General features: G+C 39.7%; 1 protein-coding gene across 4 annotated transcripts in view; it reads left to right on the top strand.

The window, feature by feature from the left end:
* TTC39B (tetratricopeptide repeat domain 39B) overlaps positions 1–13,257 on the top strand; it is an 81,195-nt gene that overhangs the window by 27,949 nt on the left and 39,989 nt on the right. Inside the window, exon 1 of one of the 4 annotated variants that reach the window (XM_040541292.1) lies at positions 4,219–4,465. The exons of 2 other annotated variants lie outside the window; for them this stretch is intronic. In XM_040541292.1, coding sequence (XP_040397226.1) covers positions 4,320–4,465 — 146 coding nt within the window. In that variant the 5' untranslated portion in view covers positions 4,219–4,319. Of the gene's footprint in view, positions 1–4,218; positions 4,466–13,257 lie in introns of those variants that run through there. One more of the 4 variants, XM_040541290.1, reaches the window with a different exon arrangement.

The raw sequence follows: 13,257 nt of genomic DNA, 5'->3' as shown, positions 1-13,257 counted from the left end.
GAAGCAGACAAACGAGTTTTGATGAATAATGGAATTCATAGGATTTTCTGTATTTTTTTTTTAGCAGAAATGCTGATATTTTACTGCTGTATTACCATTTCTCTTCTGCATTTCCTTTTCCTACCCAAAGCTGGATTCTGTTAATCCTTGATCCTACCAAAGCAGCTCTGTGTGGTATTACTGGGGTGATAGATTAAGGGCCAGAAGTGTTTAAGGAAGTTAGAGCAGGTTATCCTTGTAATCTCAGAAGTGTAGTTAAGATTTCGGTTATACCTGCACATGTGTGTGTGTTGTCAGTTTAGGAAACTGAACAGCTGAGGAAGTGACCCTAAATTCAAATTTGAGTTCTGGGAGCCAAAAACTTGTGAGAACAATCTTTACCTCCATATGCTTGAATTCATATTCTCACATTGTCTTAAGATGGTGAGAAACAGCGATGACAACTTGTTATCAAAGTTGTATTTTCTTATGCTTGGTCCTCAAGGCAAGGAAAAAAGTAGTCCTGTAAAGGTGATTTTTGTATCCAGTAAATAATATTTTCATAGCTGTGCAAATATGATACACTAACTACTTTATGTTGTCAGTATCAAGATTTTGAACAGCAGTAGTCAAGAAAACAGCCTAATCTGACTAATCCTCTACCCCCAACAGTTCTGTAAGTTTGAGGAGTTTTGAGTGGGCAATAATTATATTGTTAATTCTTCTGTGTTTATTGCAACTAAACCTTTTGCCTCAAGTGTAAGACTTGTTTGTTGTATTTCAGTCGATGCTTTCAGGGCACATTTTACAAATTTTTGTTTGGGTGTCTTCTGGTGACTTTGAAACGTGCAATTCCAAGTGTCCGTAGTTTCTTAAAAGGCGTGTGTGGGGGAAACCAGGAACAAACAAACAAACAAACAACAAAAAAATCCCTCAAACCGAACTCTGCAGTCTGAACCGTCAACGGCTTGAAGGGGAAGCATGATGCTGGAGCACTCTGGGACATTCTGCACAGAACTTCCCAAAGCTCTGCATCTCTCCCATGCCATTCTTTCTTGCAAGCCTTCGCTGAAAGGTTCCCGTGCAGAAGGATGGAACAGCCTATTTTATATGACCCAGTACTGGCCAAAAGAAGCTTGTCTTCACTGAGGCTAAATGTTTGGGTAGCTGCTTGTGGTTAGCTCTTCCATGAAAAACAAATTAACACCACGGTAGTAAACCCACATACTCTGTTTAGGTCAGGGGTTCCTGGTGACTTCTGGATAATAATAGACTTCTGGAGCCTATTGTGTTAGTTTTGATGTTAGAGAGTTAGAATGTGTGATCTGCTGATCACATCCATATGTTATCTCTTTAAATTGCTTTTGGGAAATTAGTGTTTATCTTATCCTGTGCTTTAATGAAGACTGCAGTGATAATCTGCAGTCATCCAGTTCAAGAGTTGCCTTCTTTGAATATTTCAGGGACTTTGAAAGGGATGTAACTACCACAGGCAGTTCTATGGTAAAGGATTTATACTGAAATTTTTCTTGGTTTTTTATATTTTGCTGGACTGAGTTATGTGAATATTCTTTCCTCATTTTCTACAGTTATGTGATCAATCTGTGATCTCAGAGTACTTAGCTGTGTTCACAAACTGGTGTCACAATTTTTGAATCATGACTACTTTGAATAAAGAAATGAAAAGATGAGCTCTGACTCATAAACAGATGGAAAAATAAAAACTTGTAGGTTATAACTTCTTCAAATATTGAGAAGGATGATCCTTCTTAGGAAATGAGAACTGAAAACCAGATCTGCCACATGTTTTATTTTAAACTATTAAAAACCGCTCTCTGATCTTTAATAGTGTTTTTCTTCTTTTGACAGATAATTGAAAACTGTCTTAGAAAATTTTGGGAAGCAGTTGTGAAGGTGGCTTGTGTAAGCAGCTTGTGTGTGTCTGTGCTTTTTTTTTTTAGGTAATCCCAGGAAAACATTTTTTGATATCTGCAGGTGGAAGGCTTGTTTTTATCAGTTAAAGGAAGTTGCTGCGTTTTTGTGGAAACTGGCTTCTGTCTCTCTCAGCTTTTACGGGGAGGTGTTTTCTGAGGTCTCAAACATGGCCTAAATTTAAGACAGGACATGGTTCGTATTCTGTGTGAACTGGGTAGATTTTTATGTGGCTACTCAACATTGATTCAAGACTGTCTTATCTCTAACATGCAGTCGAGGTGAGAGAATTCCTGCCACGTCCTCTCTCCCTGCCTCAAATAATGGTAATGGAATTAGTGACAATACACACAAACGCTATTTCCAAGTTGTGTGGTGGAGAGCTCAGAGATCCTTGGTCTTTAATGCTATCAGGAACAACTTCAGGGAGAAGGTGGAAATGTCCTGATTTCAAGGTTGCTGTTGTCAGTAAGTTGTATTAGTCAAGGCAGCTGTCAGTTTCATCTCTGCCTTGCAAACCCTAGAGTAGCACATATACCTACAAGTGGTTGTGTCTGTTTTGGTGTAGCCCAATGAACAGTTTGACATCTTCAGGATACTATTATGCAGGGAAGAAGTCTTTGAACTCTAAATAGTATCAGTCTTATACTTCAAACTTTGGGAAATTTAACTTATTTTAAGAAATCGGGTTTGCATGGAAGTTTCAGGTGTGAAAGTGCTTAATCAGCCACAGCGTATAAAATTACTCTAGTTTAATTTGTGTTTACATGAGAAACAAAACACCACATTCCCTCTACTGTTGCATTGTGTAACTAGGGAGATCAGAGAACTGGTATTGCATTGTGTCATTCAGATTTGTAGAACAGTAGAGATGTGAAACTGGGCTGGCAACAGAATTGTATTTGGTTGGAGATCCTGGCCTGCTAAGTGAAATAGTTAAATAAGCACATGGTTACACTGTGGGTTAGTTAGGCGGGCAATGGCATGTTGTGACCCTCTGGGTGTTTCAGGGTAGCTTGATGGTGAGCTTGTGGAATTGCTCATAACTGTGGTGGAATCAGGTGATCAGAAGAATCTATAAACTAGCCATTGCTGGCTTGGAAGTTAATGTCAGAGTGCTAGGTATTAAAACAATAATTTCTATTTTCTTCATTATGGATGCTTGGCATGAGTGACTTCATTCACTGCCTATGCTTCACTGAGCCAAAACTCCCGTTTTTTTCATTTTTCTGGTTGAGAAAGCCCTATTACTTACACACATTACTAAAGTCCTTTGTGTTGTCTGATTTGTCTGATCAGATCCCTTGGTCGCCTCCAGTGTTTTAGAAAATACTTTGCACCTCTATGTCTGTGATGCGCGTGTGTATTTGTGTGTCAATATTTGTGTGATGCAAAATGCATTCTTATTTATATTTTGAAAAGTAAATTGTTTAAATAGATAGCCTTGAAGTATCACTTAAAATTAACACCCATCTGAAATGGTAAACTTTAGTAAATGCAAACCTATGGTTTCCTGCATCGTTTTAAAGGCTTTTCCTGATGATTTTTTGTGAGTAAAGCTCAATTCATGACAGTAGACATAATTATGAACACATAACCTTTAGCCTAGGTGCTTTAGCTTTAAAGAACAATTTTAGAAGGTAACAACAGAGGACAGAGTTTAATTTACTGCCGCTTAGCTCCCATGCGCTGAGCTTTCCCTTTCTCTCATCTGGAGAGATTAGGCCAAGGGGATGAAACTATTCCTGTTGCAGCTGTTTTGCTTCTGACTCTTACTTTCTCCCATTGGTACTGATATTCATGAAGATAACTGATATATGTTAGCTGTTATTATTAACTGTTACATGTTAGCTGCTATTTTATTTTGCTCATGGGATTTTAAGTAAAAACTTGAATTTCCAGGGAAAAAGTGTCAGAGGGTTAATAAAACCATGTTGATTTGCTTGAGGACTACATAAATAATGAAAATCAAACATGAGACAGTTACTTTTCTTCAGTGCTGTTTGCTATCAATTCCTGCGTGTTTGTTCTATTTTTACTGCAGTTGCATTAGTATACTTGTCTGTTTCTGTCTGACTTAAAAGAAAAGATGGTAAAATTACTCAGGGAATGCTGTGGCAACTCCCTTTTTGTCTTTAAATATAAATCACTTTGTGTTCCTCCTGTCTCCATTTTCTCCTTGCAGTTAGGAGTGATGGATTAGAATTAGGCTGCAGCACAGATTGGGAAAATCTCCCAGCATCCTCTTCCTGCAGAGGCATCAGCTTCCAGCGTTGACTGTAGCTGCTGCCACTCTGACATTTCTTTTAAATTCAGCAATGGAGAGTGCCTGCGATGCCAGCTGCTGGCTTGTGAACTTTTATTCTCTTATTCTTTTTGCTTGATAACTCATTAATGAAACGTCATGGATGCTGAGAAGTGAAATAGTCTGTTTTCTCTGTATGCTTTTCTTCTGTCTTTTTGTTGTGCGGTGGAAAAAGAAGAGTGAAAGAAGAAGCAATTATTTTTGTATAAGGAATATATTTACTTACCTGAAGTTAACCAAATTAACCCTGTGAGTATATTATCTGTGCCTATTAGTCACTGAAACTGTGATTGTGTTAGTCAGATTTATGGAGTTTTATCTGTGAAAATGTACTTCGGCAGGTATGCTGAATATTTAAAAAAAAAAAAAAACAAAACATTTTGTAGTTTAGATGGAGTCCTTTGGAGAGGATGGAAAATGTATTTGGAATGGATTTAAGAAATAATTTTTTCTGCTCTGCACTTTGCAGTGGTGAACAATGCTTCTAGCAAGCAGCAGCTTCTCTGCTGATGTCAGTGCTTAATCAGCGAGGATGCTGTAGGTTGTAGAACACTGCAAGGTGTGTGTTTTGGATGCTGTTTTTTAAAATGTGGTAATTTAAGGGTAGTATCTGACTTGTAATCATTTCCTGCATTTATAATACACCTACCAAGAGAAGATACACTCTAATTGACTATTTGAGGTTATATGATTTTTGACTTTATTTAATGTAATGCAGTTCTGTGCTTTTTAAGTACAAAATGCTAAGTACAATGCAGTGCGTTGCTAGAGATTTTTAGCAATTTAAGGTCTCCAACTTTAGCTATAAGTTCACTGTGTGATAAATTCCAATAAATTATTGTGAAGTTAGGTAGAGCACTCTTATTAGTAGAACTACTCTGTCCTAATTTTCTGTTTTGGATCAGAGCCAATATTTGTGTGACGCAGTGCAAGTCCCATAAACATCTGGCCTGATCTGGTGCCTACTTGCTGAATGATTTATTTCTTGTCCTTTCTGTAGCAAGATACGTGGAATTTTTATTCATTTTGTGTAAAACTGTCAGTAAGCTGTCATTATTACTTATATATGCTAGCTCAGTTCAGGAGGATCTCTTTCAACATAATTCCTTGTCAGTGTGTCCTATGCCCTACACCTTATGAGAAATGTTAAACAATCAAATTTGGAATACAAACAAAAAATCATTTTATTTCTGCATACATGTTGTACATTAAGTTTTGACTGTATTGTTCTCCAGCACGTTCAGATGCTCATTTTTATACTCAGTATAGACTATATTGACCTCAGATAGAGTAATTCATAAAAACTGTTAGTCTGATATGGGGTTTTCAAACATAGGAAATTCTCAGTTTACCTGCAAAGATTGCATATTAAAATATACATCTGAAAATACTGTTGAATCACTGAATTCTGTTAATAAATCTGATAACAATTAACCTTTTATAGTGGTATATATTTTCCGTAGTGTCCAACAGAACAGTGTAAAGCAGTTTTTTTAACCTGCAGACCATCATGATGCTTTTTGTTTTTCTTTCCCCTCAGTCAAACTGTGGTCACCTTTAAATACCTATGATCTAACTGTTTTACTCATGGCGTTTAGGATTACATGTTTTTCAAGGTTGTGTCAAAGTCATGCTGTAGGAGCTTGATTTGCTTGACTAGGATTATTTCACAGTTATTCTCTTGATAAATTATATGTGCATATTCAGATAGGTAGAAGCTCAGGTAGTTGCAGTGTGTCTTGTTACCACAATATGGCTGATGCAAATTTTCCATAATGAATCTTGCTTACTGTGCATGTACAGTACCATTTGCAGTTGAACTTGAACAAGTAAAGAACTTGGTGTCAGATAAAGCTGCTGATGTTCATTTTCTTTTTAAGCTGTAAAAACACCTGAAAATAAATTGATTATTGGGATACTGAATTTGGTTAATGGTGAATCTAAATATGACCTTCTAATTTTCTTAAAAAAAAAAAAAAAAGTGACTGACTACAACAGTAGCCTTTTTTTTTTCAGAAGGGTGGACTGGTGACATTGGCAGTGGTGGATGCTGATCAGCCAATAAGATGAGTTTAGTGTTGCCCCTTTTATTTTCTGTGCTATTTGAGACTTAGGGGGATGAAGAATTTTACCTCGGTTTTCTTTGTGCCTACCCAGTTGTTTTGTTGCATCCGTAGAGCATACGTGAGGACAGAGGAATTGGTATTTTCTTGTGCTGTACAGATGCAGTATCTGTCTAGATATTTATTATTAATGCAGTGTTTCTGATATGAAACACCATCAGATAACTTTTTATCTGCCTCTCCCACCCCTTCAAGTTTTGGAGGTAAAATAGAGCAAATATTTGCATGCAAAATCTTTTGACAGCTTTATTGCATTCCGTTACCAGGTTCTCATGAAGCAGTGCTGTAGGCACTGAGTTTTTTTTTACTAGAACAAACACAGTTCTAGTCATATCCTCAAATATTTGCATTGTTTCAATGCAAATAGTAAACATCACACCTACACTTAGCATGTTTTCCATATTTTTGCTGTAAGAAAATGACAATTCCTTGATTGTTTTCAGTGAATGCACTTGCCCAAACCTGGCTGCCAGATGGCCTCATGCTAACTGTCCTTCTCCCTTCCTCTCTTCAAAGAGCAGCAAAATTTTATTGATTAAATACTAATTTTAATCTATTCATCTATTACTATTAAGGAGGTTAAATAGCAGCATGGTCTAAATGTTACTTGAGATTCTGGGCGGGTGGAGGTGGGGATCACTTAAGATACAATGTACGTATAAAGCAGAGGACAATTCTTAAGTATTAGATCTTCAAGGTAGCATTATTATCCTGTTGAAAATTTTAGTAGAATTGCTTACAATTTTCAGAGAAGAAAAGGGAAAAAGCCTCCTAGTTTAGTAAACCTCTGGTCATCAGTTAAACAACCATTGTTTGTTTTGGAAAAGTCACAGGAGCAGCACCTGCTTTTTCAAATCTGACAAATAAGACTCAGTTGAAGAATATAAAGCAAAGGCACGTTAATGGTCTTCTGAAAGGTGGTGGTCTGACACCTAAAATTTGATCTCAGATGAGAATTCTGAGAAGGAATTTTTATTTCACATCTTTTGTTTTATTTGAATGTTTAAACACACTTCATTCGTAAGACAGTATTAAAAATATTTCAACCGATGTGAACAGCAGTAATTCCTAAAATAAAGCAGTTTTCTCCTGTAGCGTGTATCTAATTTTAGCTTTCTAGAACTTCACAGAACTTCCTCTTTTAAAAAGGAATAGAGGGTGAACACCCTCTTAAAATGCTGTCACTTCCCCCTAACTTCTGGTCTGTGAGGAATAAAGCCTTTTCTGGCTTCCATGTATCTCATTGTTTGATCATATGTATCTGATAAGGTGTGAAATTTAATGAAAACTTTTTGTAATTTTTTACATAGCTAATGATCTCATTTGTACAAATTCTCCAGTGTCTAAATAAAACAATTTAGTGAAACTGCAGCTTTGCTTGCAAGAATACTCTTCTGGATGTCTTTTCTCTCCCTAAGTCCCATTTTCACAAAAAGTTGAACTCTATTGAACTTTATTGAAACTGATGAGTTTTAAACACTTCAGGAGAGGGATGTTTGAGGGAACTCATTTGAACTCATTTGTTTCCTAGTCCCTTCACCAGCTTTGCTGCTCTTCTCCGAATGTGTTACAGCAACCCTGTACCCTTCTTGTAGTGAAGGTCTCAAACCTGAGACCAGTATTTGAGGTCTAGTCTTACCAGTACCAAGGGGACAGACACAGTGTGTCCTGCTAGCCCCACTGTCTCTGATGCTCTCATTTCAGCCAGCTGTTGACCAGCACCCCCAGGTCCTTTGCTGCCAGGCAAATTTTGTCCTAACGTATAATCTAAATCTCCCATCTTTTAGTTAAAAATCATTCCCCCTTTTTCCTGTTAACTGATTGAGCAAAGAGTTGCTCTCCATCTATTTTTTTTTAAGTCCCCTTTAAGTACTGGAAGGTTGCGATGGGGTCCACCTGGAGTCTTCTCTTCTGTAGACTGAACATCCACATCCTTCTTGTGCTGGGGGCCTCAGACCTGGATGCAGTGCTACAGGTGGGGCCTCACGAGGACAGAGCAGAGGGGCAAAATCACCTCCCTCCACCTGCTGGCCACCCCTCTGTTGATGCAGCCCAGGATGCAGTTGGCCTTCTGGGCTGCAGGTGCACTGCTGGCTCATGTTGAGCTTTTCATCCACCAGAACCCCCAAGTCCTTCTCTGCAGGGCTGCTCTCTGAGTTCTTCTCCCAGTCTGTGCTCATGCCTGGGATTGCCCTGACCCAGGTGCAGCACCTTGCACTTGGACTTGTTGAACCTCATGTGGTTCACATGGTCCCAGTTCTCAAGCTTGTCCAGGTCACTTTGGATGGCATCCTGTTCTTTCTGTTGTATCAACAACACCACTCAGCTTAGTGTCCTCTGCAGACTTGCTGAGGATGCACTCAATCCCACTGTCTGTCACTGATAAAGATACTAAACAATACTGGTCTCAGGACAGACCCCTGAGGTACACCACTCATCACTGTCCTCCACTTAGACATAGAGCCATTGACTGTCACTCTCTGGGTGGAATCATCCAGCCATTTCCTTCTCCACTGAATGGTCCGCTCTTCAAATCCATATCTCTTCACTGTGGAGACCAGGATGTCACATGGGACTGTGTCGAAGGCCTTACAGAAGTCCAAGTAGATGACATTGGTTGGTCTTCCCTTTGTTAACTGATGCAGTCACTCCATTGTAGAAGGCCACCAGATTGGTCAGGCGCAATTTGCCCTTGGTGAAGCCATTCTGGCTGTGTTGGATCACCTCTTTGTCTTGTGTGTGCCTTGACATTGCTTCCAGGAGGATCTGTTCCATGATCTTGCCAGACACAGAAGTGAGGCTCACTGGTCTGTAGTTCTCCAGGTCCTCCTTTCTACTCTTCAAAAATGGGAGTGATGCTTCCCTTATTCCAGTCACCAGGGACTTCACCTGACTGCCAGGACTTTTCAAATATGTTGAAGAGAGGCAACTCTATCAGCCAGTTCCCTCGGGCCCCTGGGATGTATGTCATCAGTCCCCATGGACTTGTATGTGTTTAGTTTCATCAGATGGTCTCAAACCTGCTCTTCTCTTACAGTGGGTGGGACTTTGCTACCCCAGTCTCCATCTGTGGGTTCAGGGAAACAAAAGACTTGGGAAGCCTGACTGGCAGTGAAGACTGAGGTGAAGAAGTTGTTGAGTACCTCAGCCTTCTCCATTTCTGTCGTTACCAGTTCATCCTTCTCATCCATCAGAGGGGGTACACTCTCCTTGGACTTTCTTTTCTGAGTAATGTATCTATAGAATCCCTTCCTGTTCTTTGCATCCGTTGCCAAGCTCAGTTCCATCTGTGCCTTGGCTTTCCTGGTCCCATCTCTGCACATCTGGACTGCATCCCTGTACTCTTCCCAGGCCACATGTCCCTGCTTCTGCTGCTTGCGAATTTCCTTCTTGTGCCTCAGTTTGACCAGCAGGTCCTTGCTCAGCCATCCCGGTTGTCTGCACTCCCTGCCCACTTTTTTACACAAGGGGATGGAGAGTTCTTGTGCTCTAAGGAAAACATCTTTAAAGAGCTGCCAGCTCTTCTTAGCTCTGTTGTCCCTAAGGACAGTGTTCCAGGGGATCTCATCCACTAGGTCTTTAAATAGTTGAAGATTGCTCTTTGGAAGTTCAGGGTCCTGACTTTGCTCTTTGCCAGGCTCATATTCCTCAAGATCACAAACTCAACAAGGGCATGGTCACTGCAGCCCAGACTGCCTCCAGTCTTCACCTCTTTAATGAGCTCATCTGTGTTGGTGAGCACCAGGTCGAGTAATGTTTCTTCTCTCGTTGGTTTGTCCAATACCTGGACCTGGAAGTTATCCTCAACGTACTCTAGGAATCTCCTGGATTGCTTACAGCAGGCTGTTCAGTATTCCCAGCAGACATCTGGGGTTAGTGTGTTTGTCGTGTGTGCATTGTGTGGTCTTTTTTTCTTTTCTTTGTGTTTTTTTCAGAAAACCATGGGTAGTAGAATAGATCATAGTATAGTAAGCATTCAGAGTAACTTGTCTGTTTGTTGGCTAAAACAGCACTGGGTAGTTTTGCTGCCAATGGGGTTTCCTTAAATGAATGTTTAGCATACAGACTACAAGCATGCGTTGGTGAAGTTCTGAAACAGCGAATACACTACGCCTTCAAAGAAATTACATTATCAAGTCTGTCTTGCATCAGAATGAAATGTTTGTGAATGTTTCCCATAAGCTGATAACGTTTCCGTTGAATATGTAAACTGCACGCATTTTATGTATGCGAAATTCATGCTTCTCATAAAAAGGATGTGTGCAGAATGAATGTAGAATTTGCTGTGGAGATAAACTAGATAGTAGATTTATTTTATGGGATAAAAAAGTTTGTGTCCTTGCTATGCTGGTCAGATAGTTGCAGTTTGCAGAATTTTTATATTAGTAGTGATAATAGCCTAGAATAGGAAGTGAATTATGTTAATTGGAAGTCATTTCAAGTATCTAGCCTTTTTCTGGTATGTGATTGTAAGTGGCGTGCAGTTTGGATTTTAGAGGAAATTTTAAAACAGTTTTCAAGAAGCTTTTTGTTTACTGTAGAAAGAACTGTTCTTCATATGGTCTTACATCCTTCATTGTGAATTTTTTTAAATTAACACATCGGGTTAAGAGTCCTTTTTGTTTGTGAATTGGAAGTGATTGACAACTTAAAAATGTTCAGATCTCTTACAATGTAAATGATTTAAGCTACTTTCATTTGTTAGCTGCAAGAAACATCTAAATGTGAGAAAGCTTACACAATTTGATTCCATGTTTGTGCATTGTTCTCCAAATGTGAATAATACTTAGCATACGTAGAAAGAGAAAATCCAGCTGTATGGAGGTTTGCCTGATAAACTATGCTTTTTCAGATGCTGAAAGAGGTTTACCAGCACTAGCAAAGTTTGGGGTGGTGAGGGGTGTGTGTGATTTCTTATGGAGGAATAAGTAGTTCTCAGTGAGGGAGTTGCATGCTCTTAATATGCTCAAGCATGATGCACAAAATATTCTTTGAAGTATCTGTGCTTTTTTTTTTTTTTTAAAAACAAAACAAAACCAATCCCCCACTTATGAGTGTTTAGGAGCACTCCCTTGGAATAAGAAGAAAAATCCAACATAACTAGAAATCTTTGCTTTTGCTTTCATTACAAGAAAGCTAGTCTTTGCTTTTATGAACATTTTTTAATGTTCACAGTATGTGAATCTAAACTGTACTTACCAAGGAGACTGCAAACCTTCAACTACACTTAACAGAACAATCTGTGACATAAAATGCAGACCTAACACAATGTTTTTTTTTTTTAAAGAAGACAAGGTAAATGCCCAAACTCTTTTGTAGGCAGTAAGATGATTTTATGATAACCTTCATTTAAGGTATTGGTAAGTGTCAGCAAATAACATTGCCTATTAGGAAATTACCCAAACTAGATTTTGGCACACCTCTAACCAGAAGAGCAGAGTATTACTATTGGCTCGTATATAAGTGATGAATGAGAGGGATAAGGTGAAACAGATTTTTCTTCTCAATCGCTCTCTTAGTGGTGAGGTCAGCTGTGTTTTCAAAATGTGAAGGAAAATAACAGAAGAAAGATCTTCAGATCACAAAAGCAATAACTGAGTTATTGGAATGCTTCTTCAGATATAATGGACACACATGGATGTATGTTACTGTTAATGCGAAAGCAATTACCACAGCAGATTGGAAATCTTTACAGTTGCTAGCTGCATCCATGAAATGAAGGCCAAATGCAGTCCTATAATTCACTGCTGATCCGAAGCATAGCTCAGAATTAAAAATGTATCAAAGAGGATGCCAGGGACAGAAAGCCTTCCTGCTGCAGTAACACAAAGTACCAGGGTCAATTGAGTTAAATAAGTGATGGGTGATGTGGCAGTTTTTAAGTGTTTTTGGTCCTTGCTAAATAGTAAGACCAGCAGAGAGACCGTCAGGAATGTTCTGGAGTGTTAATACATAAAATAGAGAAGTTCAGTTGAGAGGAACTTACAAAGACCACGGAGTCCAACTTCCTGACCTCTTCAGGGCTAACTGACAGCCAAAGGACGTTACTGGGGGCATTGTCCAAATGCCTCATAAACACTGAGAAGCATGGGGCACCAACCACCCGGCTAGGAAGCCTGTCCCAGTGCCTGACCACCCTCACGGCACAGAAATGTTTCCTAACGCCCAGCCTGGCCCTCCCCGAGCGCAGCTACGTGCCGTGCCCGTGTGCCCTGCCATGGGTGACCAGGAGCAGAGAGCGGCACCTCCCTGCACAGACCTGCACACAATAGTCAAGGTGAGGCCACATCAATGCTAAATCACTTCTATGTGCTATGCTGTGTTAATGCACCCCAAAATGCAGTTTGCCCTCCTGGGTGCCAGGGCACACAGCTGGCTCATGTTAAACCTGCTGTTGACCAGCACCCCCGGGTCCCTTTCTGCAGGGCTGCTCTCCAGCCACTGGTCTCCAAAACTGTGCCTGTGAACAGCATTACTCTGTACCAGGTGCGGTACCCGACGTTTACCCTTGTTGAATTTCATGTCTTTGATGATTGCTCAATGCTCCAATGCATATCTTGATGCTTCTGCAAGGCCTCTTGTCCTTGCTGTGAGCCGACAGCAGCTGCCAGTTAAATATCATCAGGAAACTTGCTAAGGATGCACTCCAACCCTACATTCAGATAGTTGATAAAAATGCTGAACAAAACTGGCTGTAGATGTGAGACCTGAGGAACAAGAATTGAGCCTTGGGGAACACATGTGAGATGTGAACATGAAATGATGATTTTATCATCTCTCTATGAACTGTGACATTTGATGTTGTAGTGTGAGTACAGCTTTTGATCTTGTCTGGGAGAAAGTCTTCCAGGGAGACAGCGGATTCCAACACCCTGAGACTGGAAGGCTTGAGTTTACTTTATGAAGTGTGTATAGTAC

The sequence above is a fragment of the Cygnus olor genome, chromosome Z (assembly GCF_009769625.2).
Source record: "Cygnus olor isolate bCygOlo1 chromosome Z, bCygOlo1.pri.v2, whole genome shotgun sequence".
NCBI classification, from domain to species: Eukaryota; Metazoa; Chordata; class Aves; order Anseriformes; family Anatidae; genus Cygnus; species Cygnus olor.
Note: the sequence above shows the minus strand (reverse complement) of the source record. Positions and strands in the feature narration are given on the sequence as shown.